The sequence below is a fragment of the Capsicum annuum genome, chromosome 2 (assembly GCF_002878395.1).
Source record: "Capsicum annuum cultivar UCD-10X-F1 chromosome 2, UCD10Xv1.1, whole genome shotgun sequence".
Classification (NCBI taxonomy): domain Eukaryota; kingdom Viridiplantae; phylum Streptophyta; class Magnoliopsida; order Solanales; family Solanaceae; genus Capsicum; species Capsicum annuum.
This window is the reverse complement of record NC_061112.1, coordinates 147,490,435-147,516,224: the sequence shown is the minus strand read 5'-3', so window position 1 is coordinate 147,516,224 and position 25,790 is coordinate 147,490,435. Positions and strand designations below refer to the sequence as shown.

The window sequence follows — 25,790 nt, the reverse complement described above, 5'->3', positions numbered from 1 at the left end:
ATAGTACTAGCAAATCGGTGAATGCTTGATAAAAACCAAAGTTAATATATTATAGGTTATAATTAACTTAAAAAGTTCAGATACTGGTAAAGAATCTAATCACAAGTGAGAAGCCAATTTCTTATTATGGAAAACATTTACTAGCAACAACACAGAAAATAACATCATAGACATGTTACTACAGAATCCACCACAATATTCACCACCAAGGAGAGATCAAAATCAAAAAGATTGAAGAATATTATCCACCTATTTAATGGTTGACTTCCAATGATGTAGAGATACAGGAGAGAAGCACAATCTAGTGTTACAGCTGCAATGGTTAACTTGGGGACATAAGCATATGGATACTAAAAATTGTAAAACCAATATGCGTGTGCGCCCCAACTAGGACCAACCATCATATGAACAATCAAATTTCCAACCCTAAACTGATTCCTGGTTGACTAAATTTTGAGAAGGATACACACCACCGCACATCACTCTAAAATCATCAAAGTACTCTACAAGTTGCAAAAGACACAATACCAGTCAAGATGCCTAGTAAGCGAGACCACAAACTAGAGTCATTTAGATCTCCACTATGTCGTGATGAAAGTCCAAATCTTCTTCCCTACAGAGACTTCACCGGGATGTTTAATCTCTTCCTCCTCGTCACTATCATCACCATCATCAGCACTGTCACCACACCCTTCCTCCTCGTCCCCGTTCACACTCAAAGCTGAAGGTCGTTCTGGTGTTTCATTCACCTCTTCACTCAAAGCTGAAGGTCGTTCTGGTGTTTCATTCACCTCTTCACTCAAACCTGTATGCTCTACCAACTCATTTGCCATGTTAGCAACACTTCCTTGATTATCCACTGCATCATTCAACTGGCAGGAGAAATATAGAAATGTTAACAGCTGGTTACAAAAAAACATAAATCACAAATATATCAGAGATGAAACTACCAGTTTATGCATTTTGGGGGCAAATGCTGCTACACTAGTGATTTTCAAACATAAATTGTAGTAAAAATTTGCTCTGCACAGATTTACAGCACTTGTGCTGCTTTTGTTAATAATATTTATGACCTTTTCACAAGAAAATTGTAGTAAAATCCAGTATAAGGAGGTGTTCCAAGGGATTAAAGAGAGCAAAATATGCAACATAACACCCAATGTAGCTTGAGTATATCTGAAACTTATACCAACAACTTTGAGAATGGGTGTGAAATTGTGCATCACGAATGGGAGAGAGTACTAACAGGGCTCTCAGCTACCGTAGGATGACCGGTGGTGAAATCTCTGCCTTTTACATCTTCACTGTTGTTCACCTGAGGAGTTTCCATGGAAGCTCTGGAGTTCCAATTCTCTTCCTGAGATTTTGAAACTGGGTCTGGCAAAGATCCATTGGATGTTGCTGGTGCAGCACTGAGAATAAAAGAAAGTGCAAGTCAACCGCCATGAATTGTCGTAAATAACATTGTCTCTTGTGCATGTGAATGCATGGGGAACATACATATTTTGAGGGGGGTGGAGGGCTGAAAAACTTCCATGTGATTCTTAATAAAAGTTCTATAATATCTTAAGGTCCCACTTCACATTGCAACTCATTTTAGCTATGTGGGTAGAACAAGTATATACAGATCAGCTATCAAAAAGGAATTCAAACAACTTACTTTCTAGGTCGGCGCAGGTTGTATCTTCTTTCAGCATGAGCCTGCACACCAGGGGTAGCCTTTTGTCTCCTCTTCCTGCGATTGCTGGCTACAGTATCTGATTTTCCTTCACTATTAGTGCCATCGATCTCACTAGCTGTTCCCTGTGATGTATGCAAGTGACTACGCTTTCTGGAGTTTCTTGGTGCTGCACCCAAAAGATCAGATTCTCTCTGACTCTCCTCATTCAGATTAACTGAAGTCTCCACATTTCCATTGGCATGCATATTCTCTCCCTCTTTAGGAACCTTTTCAAGAACTGTCCTTGTATCTGCAGATTTGGCTGTTTTACCGCTTCTACCACGCCCTTTTTTGATAGGTCTGCGCTGGCCAGTTTTCATGAACGAATGCTGAGTTTCTTCAACAGTGTCTTGACCAACTTCCACCTCTCTAAGACCATCACCGTGTTGAAGCCTCTGATCATCCAGAACATTCATGGAAACAGCCAGATCCACTGGATTTCCTTTGTTTGATAGTTTATTTGGTGATATGCCTGCACACTTCTCCGACGGAGAAGATTCATCAATCAGACCATCAGGAGCAGCATTTCCAATGTTTTTGCCTGGTGAGAATTTGAGAATCTTGGATGTGCATTTTCGAAGCCAGGACATGGTTCCAGCAGAAACCATTGAGTTTGTATTAAGAGCTCCAGGGGACAGATCATCACTAGTCCTTCCTGAAGCTCCTTGCAGACCATCCTTCAAATATTCCTGTGCAACACTTGGCAGAGGAGGGGCCTCAAAACTCTCCGCTTCAGCTAGAGCTTGAAGGTCAGAAAATTCAATCACACGAATTCCTTCTCCACACGAGCTGCAGCTCTTCTTCTGCTTAACCAAATCAATAAACCTGTCCCTTTCCTTAATATAAGCTAACCTCTGATCCTTCAACTTCCTGCTTAATCCAACAAGCACATCAATATCCTTTTTCATCTCTAACTGTTGCACTTCAAGAATCCCCTTGTTGGCAGAAATTTCCTGTTTTTCTTTCTCCAGCCGGACTCTTTCTAATTTCATCTCTTCCATATCTCTATGGGCAATCTCCTTTAAATACTCAATATTGCGGAGCTCCTTCTCCCTCTCTTCCTCAAAGAGTTTCTCCCGTACATGCAGCGTAGACTCCATTTCCTCCTGCTTTCTCTGCATATCACTTTCAAGTTCTCTTTTCTGCTGTTCAAAAGCATGAAGCATTAGGCTTTTCTCGCTTTGAGTTTGCTCTGCTAATATTGACTTCTCATGATCCATGGTAGCTTCAAAGGTTTCTCTTGCCACTTTAAGGGCTTCCAACTCCCTCTGGACAAAATTTTCTGTTTCCAGCTTCTCCTTGCTTATCCTTTCCTCTTCAGTGCGCTTCAGTTTTTCGAAATTCTTTCTCTGCTCATTAAGTTCCTGCAAGTCTATCTTGATCTCAGATCTTTTCTCATCCAGTTCTTCCCATTCTCTCTCAAACCTTTCTTTTTCCTGCTTCAAATCTTCAGCTTCCTTCAATAGATCCTCTTGGAGGAGTCTACACTTGTCTATCTCCTGCTTCAGTTCTGATTGTAGGCGAGCATGTTTGATTCTCTCATCTTCAGTTATTTTGAGTTGTTCTGTACCCTCACTAATCTTGATCTGTTGCTTTTCTAGGTCAGCTTTTACATTCTCAAGCTCAGCCTTCAGAGCCAGCAAATTCTCTCTCTCAGAAACTATCTGCTTCCTTTCAGTCCCCAAACTTTTCTCCTCATTTTTCAAAGACTTCTCCTTTTCCTTTAACGCTTTTAACTTCAACTCATGATCCTTCTCCTTCTCCTTTACTTTCTCCATTTTCTTTTCAAGGGCCTGTTCTCGTTTCTTAATCTTCTCGTCCATGTGATTAACTTCAGCTTCCTTCTTCTCTAGTTCAAGCACCTTACCTTTCAATTCCCCATCCAATGATGCCCGCCTCTGCCTCAGTTCCAATTCAAACTCCTCTTCCTTGTAATGCAGGACTCTTCGATGTTCATCCATTAGATTTTGGATTCCATCCTGTTTACAATTCGAAGGACAAGACTAATGTAAATGGCAAACTTTTATGGTAGCTTAGATACTAGACTTTTCTTTTTCAAGTTTCCTCAAAAGACTCAGAAGTGCAACATGGAGGGAAAACAGAAAATGTAAAGCAGAGGAAAGCTTTTAAAGGGCAACACAAAGAACTTCATAAGATTCAAAGGGAAAATTTTCAACTAAAAGAAATCTGCTAATTTCCCTTTGTCTTCAAACAATTTCAAAAAAAAAAAAAAGGGGAGAGAGAGAAGATGATAACTGATAAAATTTCTAGGATTGATGGCTTCATGGTAATAAATAATTGCCAGATGAAAGTGAACTCAAGATAACACAGAAAGGTCATAAATTTCAACCATCTATACAAGAAAAACACAGATAATATAAAAGGACAAAGGTACTCACTCTCTCTTTAATATTCAGCTTCTCCTGTAGATCTAGCAACTCCCTCTCTTTTATCTCCAGGCTCTTTCTCACATCTTCAAGTTCCTGTATCAAATGGAAGCCTTGTAAGGTAAATACCATAATACACTTTCACAATAGGCAATTGAAAAATTCAAAGGAAATTTGCCTTCTCCATATGAGTAAGATTTTCTATTTGGCTGCTCATATCATCTTCTTTCTTCCTCAAAACTGAGTTTGCAATGACAGTTTTCCTCTGTTCATCTTCAAGGTCATTCTTCTTTTGGCTCAAAATTGTATCAGTGTCATTGGCTCGCTGCTCTCTTTGGTTAAGCAATCTTCGTCCATCAGCCAACCTCTCCTCTGCTGCCTGTAGTTTTCTTTCCCATTCTTGTAAGTCCTCTCTTTGTCTGGATAAATTAGTCTCATAAGCTTCACGCCTGAGACAACAAGAGTAATTTAGCGTCACCATCAAACAAGAATCTGTGAATTTAAATGGGCACAATAAGAGGAGAAATATAGGATAAGAAAGTCTCATAAAAAGCCAATAGCGTACTCTGCAATGAAAGATAACCGTTCTCTTCGAAGTGCATTTTCTTGAGCACAGACTTCATTAAGTTTCCTCTCAACTTCAGAGCTCTTTCTGTTCACCTCAGCAAGCTTGGCATCAGCTGCACGCAACTTTGCTTCTATCTCTAATGATTTCTCTTCAATACTAGTAGCCAGTGCATTTGCCTCTGCCAATTTTGAATCAGCAGTATATTTGGTCTCCGCATGCTCCGAACGCATCTCACGCAGCTCCTTCTCTAGCTGCACCAGACCAACAATATAGAAGTTAGTCACCAGAACTAACAGGCATCACAACACTGAGAACTTCAATAGACAGAGAACCTTACTAGGTAGTTATATCTAAGAGACACGTGGAGGAACCCATTTAGATAATTCATTAAAAAGTTGTCATTTAAAAGGAAATGAAACCCAGATTTTTTCACATTCAAATAGGATACTTGTCGCAAGCTCAACATACAAAATGCAAGTTATCAATAAATTCAACCACTACCATTACAAGCCATGCACACATGTTCAATCTGGACTGTCATAGTTTTTGTTACTTTAAAGAAATCCCAGCATGGATTTATATGCACTAAATCATTATAGAGGTCGAAATAAAAGTTGATACGTCTGCCCATAATTACATGGTCTCCCAAACTATAAGTTGTTATATAATAAATTATTATTATTATTATCATCACCATCACTACTTCATCAGAGGTAGAGGTATGGACTGCGTACATCTTACCCCCCCCAGACCCCACAAAGTGGGAATACACTGGGTTTGTTGTTGTTGTTGTTGTATCATCACCATCATCATCATCATCCCAAAATTGTAAATTATAAGGCATTCTACATATTATTGCTTTGTTAATACCCTATACTACTAATCACTATTACTTAGTACTTTGGAACAAGTACTAGGGACGTTCTAAATAGCACATAAGATGAAATGTGTCATGAATAATATACCTAGTTATCTAAAGGAAACCGAATATTGGCGTTCCAGCCAAAACCTGATGAAATGTCCCACCGCAACAAATGCAATAAGCAATTAGGTAAGAGTCGCCGATTTATTTTTCTGAACTGGCTAATCGATCCGAAAGGATTGGGGATGAGTTGTCGAACTCTTCAAAAGAACAATGAATATTAAAACCTATGGATGCTTAATAAAGAGTAGACTTGTACCTCTCGTGCACATTGCTTCTCGACTCCAAGCGCCTTCCTTAAATTCTCTTCACGTTTCTCCACTTCAGATATAGCAATTGCATGAGCTGTTTGTTCTCTTCTATAGGCAATATCTGATTCTTCTAAGGCTTGCTTAATTTCTTCAAACTTAGAAGACCATTCCTTCTTCTCAAGAAGGAGAAGACCCATATTGTATTGGTAGTCAAAAAGCTGCAGAGGGGATGAAGCAGAATAAAAGTAAACACCTTGTCAACGTAATTGAACATCCACTGTAGGTATACCAACGTACGTTGCAGCTGATATATTGAAAAAAAATTAACATACAATCCAAAATAAAAGAAGCAATGACTATTCCTTCTACCCTGCAACCGCATCTTTTGTCTATGGCCCAACCACAGCTTCTTAATTTATTCTGATTTTGGCAGATTGTGTAGATTGAGGGGTGCAGGCAAATTAGGGTAAAATGGAACACATACACAGCCTAAAATGATTTTTTTTCATGCACAAGCATAACATTAAACCATGCTTAAGAGTCCAAAAACATTAAAGCCTAATAATGGGAGCGTAATTGAACAACAACAACATACCCACTGTAATCTCACAAGTGGAGAAATAATGTGAGCGCAATAATAGGTTGACAAACAGCATCAACATTACTACAAAGATCATTCTTTGTAAGTAAAGAAGTTACTATTACTTTACTTAACCTATGACACGCAAAAGAAGAGCCCCGAGATCAGAAATCCTACATCTAAATGTGGATTAGTTCAGTCAAATTCACAGTTCTTAATCTGAGACCATACTTCACTATATCACCTCGCGATACTTCACTCTGTGTTTCTTCTTCTCAATCCAACTAAACAATTACTTAGAAAAGTCACTCTCGCTTCAATTAACTTTTGGAATCACCCACTAAAATACAGAAACTAACAAAATCTTAGAATAACCAGTTTCTTGCAAGATCTATAAACAAACTCAATTCTTACAAATTTTCACAAAAAATATCTATTACCTATATAATGACCCCCCAAAAAAATAACAATCTTGAAGGAATTAAAATAATAACAACAACATATTACACGTAATATTAAGTTTGCTAACCTCATTTTGAAGCTCGGAAACCTTCTTCTTTAGCGCCTCCTGATCCAAATTTTCCAGAGAGGCGATGCCTTTGCCCTTATCAACCGGTTCGGTCCTCGGTGTCAGCGGCCAGCCGCTCCAAAATTTAGTAGGCGGTGTAGACATCCAGAAGATTCTCGAAAAAGACCTCCCAAAAGCTCAAAGAATTTACAGATCGCAGATTTTAGTAAAATTAAGAAACTATAGAATTAGCGAAATCGATAAATTTGATCGGAATTCGAAACCCTCGCCGGAGAAATGCCTAATTTTACAAAAGGCTCCTCCGGCTCCCTCGCTTTTTCACAATTAGCCTCTCATTTTTTGTTTTTTTATCTATTTATTTATGTACTGTATAACGCTGGACAATGATTCCTTTATGTGATTTTACAATTTCGACCTTCTTCTTTCTGTATTTATAACCGTTGATGGAGGACTTTTCGGGGAATGAACAATAAGCCCCATAATGACTCGAAAGCGTCTTGAGTTGTTGTAGTGACGCAATTGACCTCGAGTGGGTAGTTACGGGCACTGTTAGGAATTGGGGTAGAGGGGTTAAAGGAGTAAATAGGGAGGAATTCAGGGGCTTTATGACAAATAGGGAAGAATTTGGCGTGCGAAGAGGAATATGCTGTATAGGAATGCCACGGTGTCAGGCATCGGGAATTGGGTGAGTTTATCTCAATTTTTTCTGGAAACAGTTGCATTATCCATTATTGGTCATGTGATTTAATTTGATCTAATAGATCATTAAAGTTAAGAGTAAAATATGAGAATTTTTTTTTTATTTGTCAAAAAATAATAAATAAAAATAAAAATTAAATTAGAAAAATATATTAATAAGTAAATTCAAATGGAGGTTGTATTGAGTTTAAGGAGGGGGTAGGGGTGGGGTCATGATAACATAATATTGAGAAATTTATTACTTTTTTCCATTTGAATTTACTTGTTACACTTTAACATGACGCAACTATTAAAAAAATAATGATTGATATATTAACTTTGTCATCTTATTTCTATTAATTGATGTCTAATAATAAATATTAGAAAATAATTCAAAAAATGAGTAATTAATAATAATAATAATAAAACTTGAAAAAAAATTATCGATTCGCCACAAATGATAAGTAAAAATAGTGACAAGTAAGTCGGAAGAAATATCTTAGAATAGGTTACTACTTGCTTTGTCCAAAAATATTTATTCACGGTGTACATTAAAAATAAAAAGTAGATGTGCAATAATATTTGTCTAATTTGAAAAATCAAGGCACAATTTATCCTTTTCTATTCCCTCCCTTCACTTTTATTTGTTACTATTTCATTTCTCGAGGTCAGCCTGCATGAATTTTGATCAGCATTTTTAAGATAATTTTTTTAATCACATTAATATGAGAAATTGCAACTTATAGCATTTCATATAGTTTTTTATCATCTAATTTTTAAATTTAAAATATTAAACTATACATATTAAAATATTAATCAAAATTCATGCAGTTTCACTTCCAGATACAAAATAATGACAAGTAAAAATAAACAGAGAGAATATCATTTTATCCTTAGATAATGCATTTCTCAATGTATTAAATTTAATATATTCAAGAGGTAATATAGTAAAATTATGTATAATATATAATATTTCTTAATTTGTGTGTCAAATTAATACTCACTCCGTTCCAAATTTTTTAATTTGATTTCTCGTTTTACTTGTCTTTTTACATTAATCAAGAAGAGATGAATTTTTTTTCCTAGGTTTTACGCTTTGTATTAATTATTTTTTCTTTAAATTAAAATATAAACATCATTTAATAAAGGTACTATGATAAACTAGGCATGTTATTAATTATTTTTCTTAATTAATGTGTCATCTCAATTTAGAACGAAGGGAGAGAGTATTTTTGAGACTAGTAATTTATAATGTCAAATGTTTCAGAGCATTTAATTGCGTGGTCAACACGGTCTCCTAAGAACAAAATGGTTACGCTTTGATATTCTGAGCAGCTAAAATTAAATAAAGATGGAGTTAACACATAGACTAATTAACTTGCTTACTAATTACGGCAGACTTTTAATTAAAATCTTATCATCTCACTCATACAGGTTCTCGCGGGAATACTTTGGATTCTTAACGTCGTACGAATCAAAGGGAGATACTATTTAAAAAACGATAGCCAAAGTAATCTCACCATTAGCTAGCAAAGATATGATAGTGATTGTTTTGTCCACTAATGAATCCTGTTTTTTTCCCTCTCTTTGCCTAATGACCTCTCATGGGACGAATCCAAAGTTCATTTTCCACGATGCAACGAGACTCAAATTTCACGTTTGTCTTGTTAGGAATTGATGGACGCATCCTACCTAATTTTCTAGGGCCCCTATTTCCTAAAACATAACCCTCTACAAAAATTGAATCGTAATCATTTCAATCTTAACCTTTAACGATGATGTTATGTCCTAAAACAATTACTCCATGTTATCATACCCTGCGAAGAACACGTCTGGTACAACCAAGTTACTGTTTACTGGACAAGTATATCTAGTTGCTTCTTTTTTAGCAGAAAAAAATAATGACTAGGCATCCTGCTGGAGTAATAATAAACTCCTGTTATTCCCTCAAACATGATGGAATGGAGGAAGATTACTGACTTAATGAATTGTTATTCATATGAAAATCTGATCACAATTTCACAATTCCATCGAGAGATTGCATTCCAAAAATTGCCCTGAGAGGCGGAGAAATCGCACTCTTCATGGGGTCAGCTAAAAATAGAGAACCCAAAACCTGAGGCACATAACTCAAAATCATTATCCCAAAAATGAACCAAAGACTTAACAGATGTTACGCAAAGGTAGTCAGAATCCACGTCCCTTTCTATATCTTTTAGGTGCACGTAGCAGGGGGACGAAAAACTAGTGCATAGGTCTCCCTTTGTTTCTCTTGAAGCAACTATCAGATCTTTGCAGCTTTCAGTACTGTTCCTATGTCCATAAATATTCTCTCCGATACTCTCGAACTATTACAGGAACACTTGTCGGAGGGATCTGCATATATTGAGATGAAACCCCAGTTATACTCGATACTTGTTTTAGGTAATTTACTTCAGCAACTATCCAGGGAGGAAAGGATATAAACAAAAGTATTGATGACTTACCATGCCATAATCTGTAATTATCATTGATACATAATCTGAAGGTGTCGCATCGTAACTGTAAGGATGGAAATAAGAAGTAAGCTCTACAAACTTGAGTGGTTAGCCAATGAAAACCGAATACATATATCTGACATAATGATACTTACATCAGATTTAGCAGTTGTAGATTATCAGTGTCAGCCCACCCATCCAAGTGGTTGATTTCCATTCTACCAGGAACCTTAGCTATAGTTTCTGGATCACCTGCACAGACACATGATACCATCAGATAACTACTCCATGTATGCCATTCCTGAAGGAAGCTATCAGCATTAAAAACAAACAATCAAACATTGGATGGGGCTTAGACGCATACCAAGTTCATTAGAGCAAATCGAGTCAAGTTGAACCCTTTCATGAAATTTATACGCTTCACAACATATCAAGACTGGAACCCGGAATGAATGAGCAACCATGGCAACGCTTGCTGTTCCAACCCTTGAATAAACAGTTCCATTGGACAAAACTGATGAAGCACCCAAAAGTACTATAGTAACTTCATGCATGATATAAGAAATGGCATTTATATGAGTGTATGTACACTTAATACCCTTCCCCACCAACCGACGAAGTAGTAATCTCCCTTCAAGCTTTGGACGTGAGTCGACTACTATGACACGGAAATCCTTGCCAAGCTCATGAGCATGTAACAGAATCATTTCAACAGCAGAGGAAGATCCATAAGTGAGAAGAACGTCACCATCTCTTAATTTAGTTACTGCATGCTTGACTATCACCTTGTCTGCAAGTATTATCTTTTCACTTATGAAGCGATCTATATCTGTTACAAGAGTGGCTTTAGCTTCTGACTCTGACAAAGTCAAAGGCAATTTTGCAATCCTAGTCTTAAGGAACCTAATAGCATTCCCCATGCTGATTGAGAGGGGCCTGCACTCGATCAAAAATGAAACATAACAATTAACTTTTGCAGTCAAGTCTCTTATAAGAGCTTTCTCTGGGGGAGTTGAGTAGTCTTTGATGGACTCCTGGAAAGCTTGAAGCATAGCAATACAGCGGGCATTCCCACCAGATATATCTCCAGCCAAATATCTAAGCCCAACCTAATACCAAGTAGAAAATCCAAGATAAAGTATTAGCAGGATCCTAGCTCCTAGTCACCATAAGAAAGAATCTACAGCAGCTCTCCTTGATTCTTCAGGAGTCCTGACGCCACACTGTTCTTATTACATTTTCCAGATTTAACAAAGATGGTCAAAGTACAACTGCCCAGACTCCTTTCTTTTTTTTTTTTTTTTGGGGGTGTGTGTGTCTGTGTGTTGGGTTGGGGGACTACAGGTTACTTTAAGCAGCATAACATCAATAATGAGTTAAAGACCTAACCACAAACCCAAAATGCCCAAAAAAAAAAAAAAGAGATGGAACGAGAAAAATAATCTAATCAGGGTATACCTTAAAAACAGCAGGATGAACTGGATCTAGTTGGAAGAATTTTGATTCAAGCTCGGGAAGTCTTGTTCCATGTTCATACTGAGGCAAATGCCTAAAAAGTTCAACTCTGTTTTTGGCTTCAGTTTGCTTCACTACTGAGCGCTTCTTTGCCTTCTCCACTCGACTCTTATCATCAAATTGCATCCGCGGATGAGGAACATCTTTTTTCCTATCTTTATCTGTTGCACGATCACTGCCTTTTTTTTCAGCAGCTGCAGCAGGAGGGGTTTCTTTCTTTTGTGAAGTACCCTTGGCAATCTTTACGGGGTGTGAACTTTCAGAAGCAACAGGGGCAGTCTTAGTTCCTTCACCTGACATATAATCATCACGACAAACCATTAATAAGTTCTATGATTCTGTAGAATGGATACACGACTCAATCTGAATCAAAGAACAAAAGAAAAACGATTTCCCTGCAGTAATATTTTTGATACACCACACACCCCCACAAAGAATGATTTTCAACTTCAACGAGTCGAATCCAAATGAGATAAAATATATAAAATATACTGCAAGGAAAAGTAATCCGGACAAGTGAGGATGCTAGGCAGAGCAAAGGCACATAGAAATGCCAAAAGAGAATTTGGATGCCATAGAATATCAAGATTGTGGAGAGCAGTACATAGAGGTACCCCATACTGTAACAAATGGTGTGTGTACGATCTCCCTCAACCACTAACATGAAGCCAACTGTCTATTTACATGGAAGGAAATGTCCAAGACACACTAACATCTGTCTTTCAACTGCCCCCTCCCTCAAAATATTTTCTCCCACAAAAGAAACAACGCATCTGATAATTTGACAACTGTGAAATCACACGAGGAAAACAAATTTCACATGGCTGCAACTATATGGAAAGAACAAATTCTTCAAGCTGCAGATCCAAAAAATATTCAGAAGATATCCCTACTAAAAAGTGCACTTTAACGTATATACATCTGGCATTCCAAGAATTGTCAAAGAATACCAATACAAAAACAAGCCAGCTTGCTGGCAGCTGCAGGTAGAGACATCGTGTAGAATCAACAATATCAATGCAAAACAACAGCCTTCAGTTATTACCCTCATTTAACCCCCCATAAACAAACATAAGGAAGATACTTAAATTTCCAGGGCTTTGTCTATACTCTGCAAGAGAAACCTGTATAGATGTGCTCCAGATATTTCTCAGACAAAATGCCACCACGTTGGAACCTTTTGATTTCCCAAAAGTGTCATATGTTCCGAGAAGGAAAAACTTACATTTAACAGATTGAAAAGAAAAAACAATGATTAACAAGAGGTTAACATATATCCCCAGCAAGGATATAAGCTGTAAATTTCTTAAAACCAATTACTTCGAATTATAACACGTGCTGGCATATAAACAGATTTAACACATTCACAAAGGACTAAGATCCTCTACTTCAAACAACTGGCATCAACACAGAATATAAACATCGGTTATTCATTTATAAGAAAAATAACACACCATAGTCCACTGTAAAAAACAAGGAACCTCACAAAAAATGCCAAGAAATCTAATCTCGGAAAAACTAAACCTTTGGCAGCAGCTTTTGCAGCTCTTTGAGCTTCCTGGAGAGCACGCCTCTCGGCCTTGGTTGTTTTCTCTTTCAATGGTTTCGAACTAGTAGCTCGTTCCTTTTGCACTTCCCCATCCTTATCTAAATTCAAAAACATAGATAATCTTATCAATGACTGCAATATTGAAGGAAAAAAAAAGTACTAGTATTGACATACAGGATAGAGGAGAGACCTGATAATCCCACAGGCGCATTCACCTTGGATACAGTAGTCAATCTAGAGGCCGTAAAGCTGTTCTGCTTAGCTGGAGGCAACTCAAATCCTGCAGAGGGAAGAGATGTAGCAAATTTACCGGAACTGCCCCTACGATGCCATCCAGGGGATGAGGAATCATCAGGTACTTCAGTGGTAGTAGGAGAAGAGAATTCCGATGGATTGTAGCTACCAACAGGGATAGAATCACGGTGGAGAGGGGACAACGGCGGGGGAGGAAGATTACCGGCGGCGGCGAGATGACGTGGAGGAGGGATCATAACAGGGGAAAGAGAGTTACCTGAAGGGGAGATCTCGGAAATAGGAGGGGAAGAGGAATACGGGATTTGAGGACCCGATTGGGACCGGTCGGGTGGGGCGAAGAACCCGACTTGACGAACTTTCGGGTCGCTCACGGTTCGAGGAACTCGGCGAGAATCCATGGAAGGGTAATTGGGGTGGGGTGGAAGAAGGAGAAATCTAGGGTTTAGTTGAAGGGATAGAATCAGAAATGGGGGGTTTGTGCGCTGCGCCAATTTTACAGTGGGAATTGGCAGCGCAGTGTTAAAACGGCGTAACTTTTTTATTATTTTTCCCTTTTTATTAAGCAGTGGATGCTTTGTAGATCAACTCTTTTTTTCATCCATCTCACACTCCTCTTTCCCTCTCTTTCGAGTTGCAATGTATATCCATTCGATAACCAAAAAAAGAAGTTTGAGCCATTATTATAAATAAATTATTTACTTCATTTGTCATAATTGCATGTTAAGATTCCTATTTTGTTTCATATCAATTGTTCATTAACGAGGGCAACTATGAAGTCAATTGATAACCTTAAGCCGAATATATTTGTTTCGTCTTTTTATTTTTTTTATTTTTTAATGTAATTTATAGAATTCACGATTCTAATTTGTATTTAAAGGTTTATATTTATTGTTGCACGTCTGTAAAAAGTAATATCAATATGATCACATCACATGTACACACATTTTTTAGATTAAATGTGTTGTAACCAAAGATTTTTTTTAACTCAAATTTTATTTATTAATTGAAAAACCAACTGTACCAAAGGAGACAAACCTCCTATACCTACTCAGAAGGGGACATCACCACTCTATGAGAAAGTAGGATTTCTAATCAGCTCACAAAAAAAGAAGAGGATTAGACCTTGCTTATACAAAACTACTTCAAGGAAACATCAAAAGACTAGTAATCTATACAAGTCTGTGTCCGTGGAGAAGAAACTTTTCCTGGTAATCATTCTAATTGATGGTACACTCATCCTGTTCATATTCACTTCTCCTCTAGCTTGGTAGAAGTTGGTGATGTGAGATCCAACTGGTGTTGGCGCGCTGAAGTCCCCAATTGGCAAGGCAGACGGCGACCTTATTCCCTTCTCTATAGCAATGTTAAACACTCCAATTGTCCAACTGGTGAAACATCTATGCCGTTAATCTTGTTCAGTAGGCTCCATGAAGTATCCAGTCTACCAGAAGTTTGGAATCAATTTCAACTTCCAGATAAGTCTTAATGCCATTGTTGATACACCATGGAAGACCAGTTTCTAGAGATCTACTAGGTAGGTAGGTTGAGTTTGGAGTAGAAGAACATACAGAGTTCTCTCTTCGTCATGTTCTTTAGATGATCCTTTTCTATATCAAAAATATTGCTTATGCTGCTTCCTTTTACCCTAATCATGTACATATGATTTGACAGAAATACCAGGTGTAAGTTATATTAGTAAGGAGGAGGATCAATCCTTGGTGATCCAATCACAAGCGCCTTCTTAAATCAAACATCGAAAGATAAGGAGAGGAGCTGGAGCTGATGGTCGGCTTAGCAGAAGACAGGGTAATAAAAGCAAAAGAGAGAGAATTGCAAGAAACTGATAAGGAAAAAAAGAACATTAATCATGCGTTTCCAAATCCAGCTAATATTAAAAATACCCAACACACAAGGTTTCTAGGAGATAATAAGTACAAAGCAGCAGCAGCATCACAAGTTACAGTTTCTCAATCAATTGCAAATGATTCAAATGAAACTGGGACACACAGGTGCCTTAGAAAGCCCAAGGCGCACTTCCACACCATGATGCATGTCAACTGGACGAAAGCTCTCAGAATCCTTAGGATCTGCAAGAAGCAGATAAGAAACATATACCAAGTTAAACACCTCAAGTATATACATTTACACAGACATAATTAAAAACACAAGTAAACCAACTGATGGCATCCAATTGCACCCCCTTTTTCACCTACATCTCAGATATGTCTCTGAAAACTTCACGCACAGCTGGATAGAAACAGAACTTACTGCCAGTAGTCAATTGGCACAAGAAACATACGGAAACCTAAAACTAACGCTATCAAATTAGACGGCAATAGAAGGAAACTAGTATTCTTATGCACTTAGTGAAAACCATGGAAATTTTACGTGTAGCATCAATAAGTTCTAGCAAGTGGGAGCAAATATATGAAACAAGTTAATACATTATTTTCAAGAGAATCAGCTCTTATCCAATCCGACGTCAAATAATCTGAATTAAGCAGTATCCGGTCTAATCAGGCTGAACAGATTGTCTACTTTCTACTTCTGGAGAAGCAACTCTTATCTTGGATTAGTCCGAAGAAAAACAAGAACATTTCTTCGTGTATTTACAAAAACGGCCGTAGATGAGAAATACTACTCCATATGTTCTATTTTGTATGACACTCTTTTTCTTTTTGGTCCATTCAAACTTGCTCGCATTAAAGTGAAATAGCTTTATTACATAAGCAACACCGACTCCAATATTTGTGAGCTAATGGCAACCAAACAAAAGCTTTCATGGAAAAGCATGGTCAACATGCAGCAACAACTACTACTACAACTTGGTCCCAAACTAGTTGGGGTATTATGAGGATTCATCATAAATTGACAGGTTATTAAGTTAGCAGCAGACTAAAAGTAATTTTAACGAGATAGTATGTCATAAGGATTTCAATACCATTCAGGTAGTCCTCAAAAGCAAAGTCCTCCAGCCCTCCGGTTAGGGATTCTAACCCAACCATTGAAGATGGTATTGCCCCTGGTGGCCTCTGAAATCTGCAAATTTTAGAAGGGAAAAGAAATTCAGAAAAATGGAGACCCACAACTTCTGGGTCAAATAGAAACACGATCCTGCAGATGTACTAATGTTCAGAACCCAAAAAGAATGTAAAGTTTCAACATCTACACCAAAAAAGAGAAAGAAACAATTTCCAGAAAGAATTTTACATACAGAATCTGCTAATGAGCTTTCTGTATCTAGTCTAAAAGAAATCTTAACAGACTTAAAAGATGAAATTAAAGGCCTTTGTCGACTGGTATTTTACTGGTTGAGTTAGTAGCCTCTGCCAGTTTGGCAACTAAATTGACCTCCTATTTAATTTGAGCATAATTGAGATCTCCCTCATTCCCTCACTTACTGCATAAATGATGAATACAATTTGACCAAATGCCCTCATTCTCAATCAAGAAAAACCAAATACTCAAGGTGGAAGATATTGAAATATACAAGAATGCTAGAAATAATTGTGTGAAGAAAAGATTGCAGGGTGGAGGGGTAAGCGAGGGAGGCTGGGAACTACGCATGCTAGAAAACATTGTGTGAAGGAAAGATTGCAGGATAGAGGCGCAAGTGAAGAAGGCTGGGAACTAAGTGTAATGCCCAGGGGCGTATCTTATGGGTCAGATTAGAACACCTACAGCCTATTCCTTTTCTCCATACAATTGTATATGTAAATTATACAAGTGTAAGTTGAAAACCAAATTGAGTTTTTAACCAACATAACGGCCATTTAAGTACGATAGTAATGGAGGCAACTAGCAAGGGAAATTCTTGCAATGCCATTAGAGCAGAGAGGTGGCCTTTGGTATATCACCTAAACCATAACAGAGGACCATTTAGTTTAGTTAAATTGAAGACGGCTATCAGTAAGTCAACTTGTTTTCCCATTTTAACAACTATCAAGAAAATAATAAAGTGCGAAACTTAATTCCACCCCATAAAAGTGATCAAAACTTAGTGCAATATTCATGATGATGAATGTGGGATAAAACAAGAAAGCATGTTTCTTAATTCTTATATCCGTGTTGGAAGGACTTGAAGCTAATATAAGCATTGGAAACATAGGAGAAGTATGAACGAACAGTTGATGCTTCTAGAAACACACCCAGCTCACTTTAACATTTAGTCAATGCTTAATTGCTCGAAGAACAGCAAATACATCTCAATTAATACAAACAAACTTCCCCACCGATACAACGGACGAGAGCTCCTAACTCAACATAAACTCAAATCAACTTAACAAGGGAATTCAGTTTAGTTAGTCTAAAACTCGAAATCCAAAGAACAAAGTAATAACATGTCACAAACCATGAACATAAAAGACCCAATAAATTTGCCCATAATACAAAAAAATTTAAAAAGATTGAAGCATATCAATTAGTTTCTCTCTATTCAAGTCCAATTCAACTTTTACATAAGAAAAAAAACTGAAAATAGGGGGGAAAACCCTAACTAAGCACAAAAAAAGGGTGCTTTTGCAATCAAAACCCTCCATTCTTCAGAGAATACAATACAAACCAAAATAAGACTACATCTAGAGTAACAAACAATAACCTGGAAAGAATTTGTCGATCGAGCTCTAACTTCATAGGGAAAGCCGACCCGTAAGTGTTAGCAAGTATCTTCCTCTTCATCTCCTGTTCCTTAACCTTCGCCTGCATCCCAAAGTAGAGATTACGGAATCAGAACCAAACAAGTAGAAGAAACAACATATGTATGTATGATGCAAAAGAATGGAAAAAGGAGATTACAGAGTGATAGGAAGACTCAAGAGGATGAGATCCGACGATGTCGCTCTTAACACCATGAAGCCCAAATCGAAACGCATCGTTTCTCACTCCACCGATTTCGTGTGCAATCTTCTTTGAATCTTCCATTGCTCTTACTACTTTCTTCTTCTTCTTGCTCTGTCAAGAGTATTAGTCGAAGAAAAACAAATCTTCCTGAACAAGAAAAGAGAGAAAATATACTGGGCTTACAGCGTATAACCTTTTGCTATGGTATAGTTGGGCCTCTCGGGGAATTAAAGGACTATTATGGTCACATATTGTGGCTTTTAGACATGCTATTTAAAACATAGCCATTCTAATAAATTTAGGACCGTTTGGTAGGTCGTATTAATTAGAATAATTCTTGGATTAAAATTTAATCCCATTTAATACATTGTTTGGTTACTTCTTTTAACTTAATACATAAATTGCTCATACAACATAGGTGGTATTATTTTATCCATAGTAAATGAAGGGATAACTTATCTAAAGACTAATAATCCATGGATAAGACCCCTAAATGACCAAATTATTCCTCAAATTTTTTTTCTAAATTTCTTTTATAATTTAATATCCTCTCTATATTGAGTTAATTATAAATGTCCTATTTATTTTTTCAAATCTGATTCACTGTAATTTTATGATTTCATAATTAATGTTTGCTTCTTTTTTGTTTAAACATATTTGGTTTGCTTTACTTACTTGGTTAAATTTTTCTTGGTGGGGGAGGAGGCTTTTTAAATAAAAAAAAAATAGTTCATGAATTGGTGACTTGAACAATTATTTTTTTTAAGATAATTTTTAGGTATTTAAATATTTATGTAGCCTTAAATCTATAATTTAAGACATATGTGATCAATAAAAAAGATATTGAAAGCATACCATGCTATTAAGGATTTTCGCAGTAACACATCATACTTGAAAATTAGTAACAAATTTTTATTAATATTTAAATTTTTAACTTGACTAATTTAATGTAGCAAAAAATCCCACAAAAATTCAAAGGTATAAATGTAAAGAAGATTTTTTTAGAGTTTTAAATCAAACACAAGTCATGGTATATTTTATTTTTAATACAACAAACCAAATACTTATAAAAAATAATCAAACCACTATAATCCCTCGTTACTAATCCCTGCATTATTAATTCATATATTACTAATCCATGTATTATCTATATTCCTACCAAACGACCCCTTTAAAGTTTAGGATAAGGGGAAAAAAAATAAATTAACCCTTCCCTGAAAAACTTCTGCCATTTTTTCTCCTTTTTTAATTTTGGTAAAAACGAAAGATATAGTATTATACATGCTTCAAGGTCTGTAGGTGAGTAGTTTGTGGACAAGCCACTGTACAAACATTGGCAGTCAAGGGCGGATCTAGGAGTCTAGGTGTGGGTTTTTGAAACTCAGTAACTTTCGTGCGAATCTTATATTTATAGAGAGAAATCTAGTAAATATATAAGAACTGTAAGTTGAAAATCATAAGCAAAGTGTATTATTGATCTAGTGGAGTAGAGATACTTTTATAAGTTTTATTGAGAACTTGGAACCAAACTATGCCATCAAACTAAAAAAAACACCAAACTATGTCATATATTTTTAAAAATGCCAAACTATGTGTAACTCACAATTTGCACAAATATTTTAACGGAAGGTAGCTCACGGTGTTAAATTTTTTTGAAAAGTGCATAACTCATATTTTTTGTGTTATTCATTCTTATTTTAACATAACTCACAAAAATTGTGAGTTATGCATTTTATTTTAACATAACTCACAGTTTTGTGAGTTATGCATTCTTATTTTTTAGCATAACTCACGATTTTTATGAGTTATGCATTTTATTTTAACATAGCTCACAATTTTTGTGAGTTATGCATTCTTATTTTTTAACATAACTCACGATTTTTGTGAGTTATGCATTTTATTATAACATAACTCACAAAAATTGTGAGTTATGTGTTAAAGAATAAAACCTTTCTCTTTCCCAATCTTCACTTTAGCGATTGAGATTCAAATTTTAAAGAACCCTACCCAATTTCCACTGGTCCCCCCACCTCCTTGTCCATTGATTGTGTCCGTCGATTTTGCTTCAAAACAAGAAAAAGTGAACGATTTTTCACTGGTCCCCTCTTTTTTCAACAATCATTTAACAAGTATTTAGATTTGTCTTTGTTCTATTTGTGACTAATTGCTTGATTTTTTTTTCTTGATTAATTACTTGTGACTAATGGCTTAACTAATGATATATATGATTGAGGTTATAGGACTCACACGAATGGAACTTTTGAAAGTTATTTTGCTTTTTTGAAACTTCTTCAAGCATTTACAACAACTCTAAGTGACTCCGTCACAAAAGTATTGATGTGATGAGATGTGAACAACTCTTTGAAAGCTCAAAGTGCTCTCACATAGTTTGATATCCCTTTTATAAGTTGCACTAATAAAACTTTTAAAACAATTTAAATATCTTTAATCTAAGATGGAGGAACAACAGTACTGATAACTATCTAGTTAAACATTTTTGTCTGAGCTATGTAGATTATTTAATGAAGGAATGAAAGGTACAAAAAGACTCTGAAAGCGTGACATAAAATTTGTTTGATAGTGGTGCACGTGTGTCACATGCACGTTTGCGTATGCACATTTGTTTGTATCGGAGACTGGACAAGATGATTTTTACGCTCCTTCTTAACATAAACTTGAAGAATGTTTAGTTTTATTTGACTAGCATAGTCACAAGGAGCCCTTAGAAATTCAGTCAACTACTCATCATCACTAATAATTCATTTTCCATACTTTACCATTTCTTGAGATGAGAAGGAATTTGGATATTGTCCGACTATAAATAAATCAAAATCATTATTTTTTATTTTCTTTCTTCTAAAAATTGATTCTAAAAATTCTCTGTAACCAATTGAAATTGGATACTTCCCGTTGGACTTGGGGGAGATACTATAATAAGTTGTATTTCCCTCATGAATAATTTTGTCATCTCAAAAAAGTGCAACTTTAACACGTTCAGAATTCATTCTCTAAAATTTGATAAAGTTTTGAAAAGATAAATTGAGTTTGAAAATGATTGAAAAAAAAAAAAAATTGAAGTTGAAGAAGAAGAAGAAGAATTTGAAAACCATATACAAAGAATGAATGCATACGGGTGTTTAAATAGGAGAATTTAAAAAGTATATAACTCACTTTTTTTGTGAGTTGTGATAAAACAGATGCATAACTCACAAAAAGAGTGAGTTATGTTAAATAAAATTTTGGAAACATTTTTCATTATCTCACAAATGAATGCATAACTCACAAAAATTGTGAGTTATGTTAAAACAAAAGGCATAACTCACAATTTTTGTGAGTTATGTTATAATAAAATGCATAACTCACAAAAATCATGAGTTATGTTAAAAATTAAGAATGCATAACTCAGAAAAAACTGTGAGTTATGTTAAAATAAAATACATAACTCACAATTTTTGTGAGTTATGTTAAAATAAGAATGAATAACTCACAAAAATTGTGAGTTATGTTAAAAATTAAGAATGTATAACTCAGAAAAAAATGTGAGTTATGTTAAAATAAGAATGAATAACTCACAAAAATTGTGAGTTATGCACTTTTAAAAAAAATTAACACTGTGAGCTGTCTTTCGTTAAAATATTTGTGCATACTCACAATTTTTGTGGGTTAAGCATAGTTTGGTATTTTTTAAAATATATGGCATAGTTTGGTATTTTTTTTAATTTGATGGCATAGTTTGGTTCCAAGTTCTTTTATTGACCTCTTGGTTACAAGTTCAAATATCCTTAGCTACTATTTGATTTTAGTTTTATTTAACATGAGGAACCCATAAATTTTAAATCTTGAATCCGCCTCTACTGACAATAGTACGTGTCACTATACTGCCCCTACGACAAGTTAATTCTCCATTTTTATCGGCGCCCAAAATATCCTTGTGGATATAGGCGGTTCCCAAAATATTTATATAGTAATACTTGTATTCGCTCTTACCAGTACATCCGTCAACTTATTTTGCTCTTGGTAAACATATTTTTGCTCTTGATCACTCGAACTTAGAATAAGAGAGTTGTTATGGTGTAGCTGTGCTTCTTAGTTGGTAGGGTCTTTTTGTTTTGCACATATTGTGGCTTTTAGACGGTCTATTTAAAGCATAGCCGGTTTTTAATGAATTTAAAGTTAAGTTAGATGAAGACAAACTTCATACTACTGGTTCGCAAGTTCTCTAATGCTACTTATTCACAAAGAAAAAAAAACAGGATATGATAAGGATTTCTTTTATTGCTATATGACAAAATTCATAACAAATACAAGAAGAATTATGATTGTATCTCAAATAGTTGGACTTGACAATCTGAGATTTAAAATTCAAAGTTGAATTTTAATTAAAAAATTTAAGTTGAAAATTATCTAAGTTTAACTATGCAAAGTTCGAACTAACATTCTTAACTTTAAACCTGATATCTGAAATTTGATTTGGCAAGTTTCAAATTTCAGACTGAAAGAACTAAAGAACTTGAGATTTCAAGTTTGATTTCAAAGGACAAGAATTCAAATAATTTGAAAATTTAAACTATCTTAAATAACGATTCTTCAAGCGATTATTTGTCCACTTCTTCCTATAACCTTTTGATTTTGGGGTCTTTAAGTTTAAGGCCATATTTTCATGGGTCAAGTGCATAAATGACAGAATTTTTCCATCTTTGTTTCCAACGCTAGTTTTAAATCTTTTTCAATCTCGACTTATATTTTAAAAATAGTATTTCACCTGAGGTAGTGGTATGATTTACGTACGCTCTGTCCTCCCCAGACCCACGATGTGGGAATATACTGGGTATGTCGTTGTTGTTGTATTTCATAAACTCTTGGATCGCTAACCGCACGATGCACAAATAAGTTAACTTAGTTTATAATGGTGCAAGCTAATGAAGCAACAACTTTGGCATTGTACTAGCTAGAATATATATGGCGGTGGTGTAATATTGAGGAGTTTAGAAGGAAACTGATATGATTAACTTAAATCCATCAATAAACAATGTATGTGTTCGTCCAACCATTGCAACAAACTCTTTTTTTAAAAATAAAAAATAAAAATAAACAACATGGTTAGATATTAATGGCGGATAAACTATACTCCTATAATAGTCACAGATTGAAGGTAATATGGATGATCCAAATAATTAGATGAAATGATTCCAAAATTTATCTTGATTCTTGACTAATCTAGAAGTAGTTTTTAATCCCCTTGAACTCCTTTTTATTTTGAGAAGGAATGGATATGGGGATATGCCCTGTGGTGAATATAATATACTCTTGTCACTGATTTGACAAATTTCCCTTGGACTGCAAAATATAGAAACATATCTATATGTAATATATACGATGAATGCACTAAATTGGATCTTGCAATTTAATGTGGTGCTATATAATACTTATTAGTTTCTGTGTACTACTAGTACACTAGATTTTCTCATATTTTAGCTAATGTTTGCTCCAACATCTTGAAATTGAAACTTGAAATTTGAGTTTGTGAAATTGTTATTTTTGAAATTTGAAGTTGAGTTAGGCGTACATTTGTATTGAATTTTTTTATTTTTTTTTGAAGTTTTGTAGGTAAAGTTCCAAAAATCCAAAGCTGGTCTGAGCTAATTTTTGAAAACTTGAAAATATTTAAAGATCAGACTTATCAAATTTCATGGTCAAATAAATATGTGAAGATAAATCTTCAAAATCTAGAATCAAACGCTAGCTTAATGTAAGAGAGGGTGAATTAGATCCTGCATCAAGATCAAAGTTGCTGCTATGTCGTGTCAAGTAATGATCATTATCTTTAGTGTACCTAAATAAAGCAAAATTGATTCATATCATCCTAAATACTCCACTAATTTCAGTTTATGTGACTATTTGATTTTTAATCTGTTATACACGTAAAAGAAACATTTTTTAAAATTTGGAATTAATCTAATCTAAACTTTTTATTTTACCATTTAATGAATAGAATCACATAAATATTATGATATGTGTAAGATCATAAATTACAAAAAATCTATAGCCACAAGCTCTTTGTCTTGCTCAGGACCAAAACTCCACAATTATAATTAAAGGTCTTCTAAATTTCGATCCATTTAAATATGTCTATATAAATTGAAATGAGGAATTAACATGCATATTCAAACTATTTTATGATTTGGGGATATTTTATTAATTGAATGATTTTATCAATTTTTTGAGTTTCTTAACCATCCATTATTTCTACAGTGTCTTGGGTGCCCGTAAATCATGCATATCCTCCTAATTTTATTGAGCCTTGTCATCGCATTACATGACAGGAACATATTTGGAATTGGAATTGTACTATAACTACTACTTTAGTACTAGTAGTTGTTGAATCTTGTAAGTAAAAAGTATAGTTTGGGTTTCGTGCTTCTCTACTAGCTAATTAGATATATGGGGGTACAACTTCTTTGTATCTATCATCTATATAGTGAACCCCAGTAAAATAATATGCTAACCTGCAAGGTGGTTACGTTGAATTAATATTGCACGAATGTCTCATGAGGGAGATTAGAGATCGAATTTCATTTAATTACTCCTTTCTTAGTCATCTGAGTTGGTGTTGCAGGCGTGACATTTTAAAGGAATGTTTACGCTAGGGCATCCCCCCACCTACCTGGTTCCTTCTCAGTCGAAATCGTTGCAAGAACTTGGCCGTGTGGTTCACATCTCTATTGTAGTTTTTGAGCTATTGCACATTCGAAGGATAGCGACTGCGGATTTTTCTAAAAATCCAAAAGAAAAAAAGATATATACTTCCTTCATTTTAATTTATTTATATGAAGGATTTTTTTTAAAAAATAATTATTAATTATTAAGACTTATTATTATTTTTTATGTAGTTTTTAATTTTGAAATTTTTTATTTTAAAAAGTAATTAGAATTTCCAGTCTAGTTTGAATACGTACGGTATATACGGTACATTTGTTAGTTCGATTCTTATACTCTGAATCAAACCAAGCAAATTGAAACAAAGTACACAAATATAAGACTCAAGCAAATTGAAACAAAGTACATAAATATCTCTTATAGGTCTGAGTAAGACATTTTAAATTCATCTGTAAAACCTAAAGCTATGTATATATAGAGCAACATAAAATAATACTGTATGATTTGACCTGAGTAAATTAGTAGAGTATGCAGGGATCTTTTAAAGAATAACCATTGATGGCTAACCTAAGCAGCTCCAACGTTAATATTTGGGGAAGTATTTGGTCAAATTTTGCAGAGTAGAATTAAATATTCAACAAAATCCAGAATCAAATTAAACTAATTAAACAAATCTAGCCTGTCCCATCTGATCTGCTTTCTGAACCACGCTTCAAATTAAATCCAATTATGTTGTACAAGGTTGGGGTTTTATGAAAATAATCAAATTAAATCCTATATCCTACAAAATACATACTAGTTATGTTTTTGTTCTAGTTCTACAAGAAGACCTTATTATGGTAACAAGTTAATTATAAGCTTCA

At 35.1% G+C, this 25,790-nt stretch overlaps 3 protein-coding genes across 4 annotated transcripts; all 3 read right to left on the bottom strand.

The window, feature by feature from the left end:
* Nucleotides 1–231: 231 nt before the first annotated feature.
* On the bottom strand, nt 232–7,430 carry LOC107855486 (nuclear matrix constituent protein 1). Its single transcript, XM_016700501.2, has 8 exons — nt 6,958–7,430; nt 5,857–6,066; nt 4,673–4,926; nt 4,286–4,556; nt 4,120–4,203; nt 1,661–3,699; nt 1,247–1,412; nt 232–872 (listed from the first exon to the last, which is right to left on the bottom strand). The coding sequence occupies exons 1-8, from the start codon at nt 7,099–7,101 to the stop codon at nt 582–584; spliced, it is 3,459 nt and encodes a 1,152-aa protein (XP_016555987.2). The 5' UTR covers nt 7,102–7,430; the 3' UTR covers nt 232–581.
* Nucleotides 7,431–9,597: 2,167 nt separating this feature from the next.
* Nucleotides 9,598–14,188, bottom strand: LOC107855494 (translation initiation factor eIF-2B subunit delta). Of its 2 annotated transcripts, none has more exons than XM_016700511.2 (7): nt 13,367–14,188; nt 13,152–13,274; nt 11,571–11,920; nt 10,477–11,221; nt 10,268–10,364; nt 10,122–10,176; nt 9,598–10,011 (listed from the first exon to the last, which is right to left on the bottom strand). In XM_016700511.2, exons 1-7 carry the CDS (start codon nt 13,827–13,829, stop codon nt 9,949–9,951), a joined length of 1,896 nt encoding a protein of 631 aa, XP_016555997.2. In that variant the 5' UTR covers nt 13,830–14,188; the 3' UTR covers nt 9,598–9,948. The 2 variants fall into 2 exon arrangements, with proteins under 2 accessions (XP_016555997.2, XP_016555998.2); XM_016700512.2 differs by having other exon boundaries at nt 13,487–14,081.
* A 1,084-nt stretch (nt 14,189–15,272) lies between these two features.
* LOC107855500 (cyclin-B1-2) lies at nt 15,273–18,516 on the bottom strand. The gene is made up of 4 exons (XM_016700519.2): nt 18,226–18,516; nt 18,029–18,129; nt 16,373–16,470; nt 15,273–15,518 (listed from the first exon to the last, which is right to left on the bottom strand). The coding sequence occupies exons 1-4, from the start codon at nt 18,349–18,351 to the stop codon at nt 15,418–15,420; spliced, it is 426 nt and encodes a 141-aa protein (XP_016556005.1). The 5' UTR covers nt 18,352–18,516; the 3' UTR covers nt 15,273–15,417.
* Between the last annotated feature and the right edge of the window lie 7,274 nt (nt 18,517–25,790).

Excerpts from the sequence above, each read along its gene's own strand:
- LOC107855486 (XM_016700501.2), bottom strand. The coding sequence starts at position 7,101 with ATGTCTACACCGCCTACTAAATTTTGGAGCGGCTGGCCGCTGACACCG. Across the intron at positions 4,927-5,856 it reads AGAAGCAATGTGCACGAGAG|CTAGAGAAGGAGCTGCGTGA; the intron begins GTACAAGTCTAC and ends GGTCTGGTGCAG. Across the intron at positions 3,700-4,119 it reads AGCTGAATATTAAAGAGAGA|GATGGAATCCAAAATCTAAT; the intron begins GTGAGTACCTTT and ends AATTGTAAACAG.
- LOC107855494 (XM_016700511.2), bottom strand. The coding sequence starts at position 13,829 with ATGGATTCTCGCCGAGTTCCTCGAACCGTGAGCGACCCGAAAGTTCGT. Across the intron at positions 11,222-11,570 it reads TTCATCCTGCTGTTTTTAAG|GTTGGGCTTAGATATTTGGC; the intron begins GTATACCCTGAT and ends ACTTGGTATTAG. Across the intron at positions 10,177-10,267 it reads CTACAACTGCTAAATCTGAT|TTACGATGCGACACCTTCAG; the intron begins GTAAGTATCATT and ends CCATCCTTACAG.
- LOC107855500 (XM_016700519.2), bottom strand. The coding sequence starts at position 18,351 with ATGGAAGATTCAAAGAAGATTGCACACGAAATCGGTGGAGTGAGAAAC. Across the intron at positions 16,471-18,028 it reads GATCGACAAATTCTTTCCAG|ATTTCAGAGGCCACCAGGGG; the intron begins GTTATTGTTTGT and ends TAAAATTTGCAG. Across the intron at positions 15,519-16,372 it reads TTTTGAGGACTACCTGAATG|ATCCTAAGGATTCTGAGAGC; the intron begins GTATTGAAATCC and ends TGCTTCTTGCAG.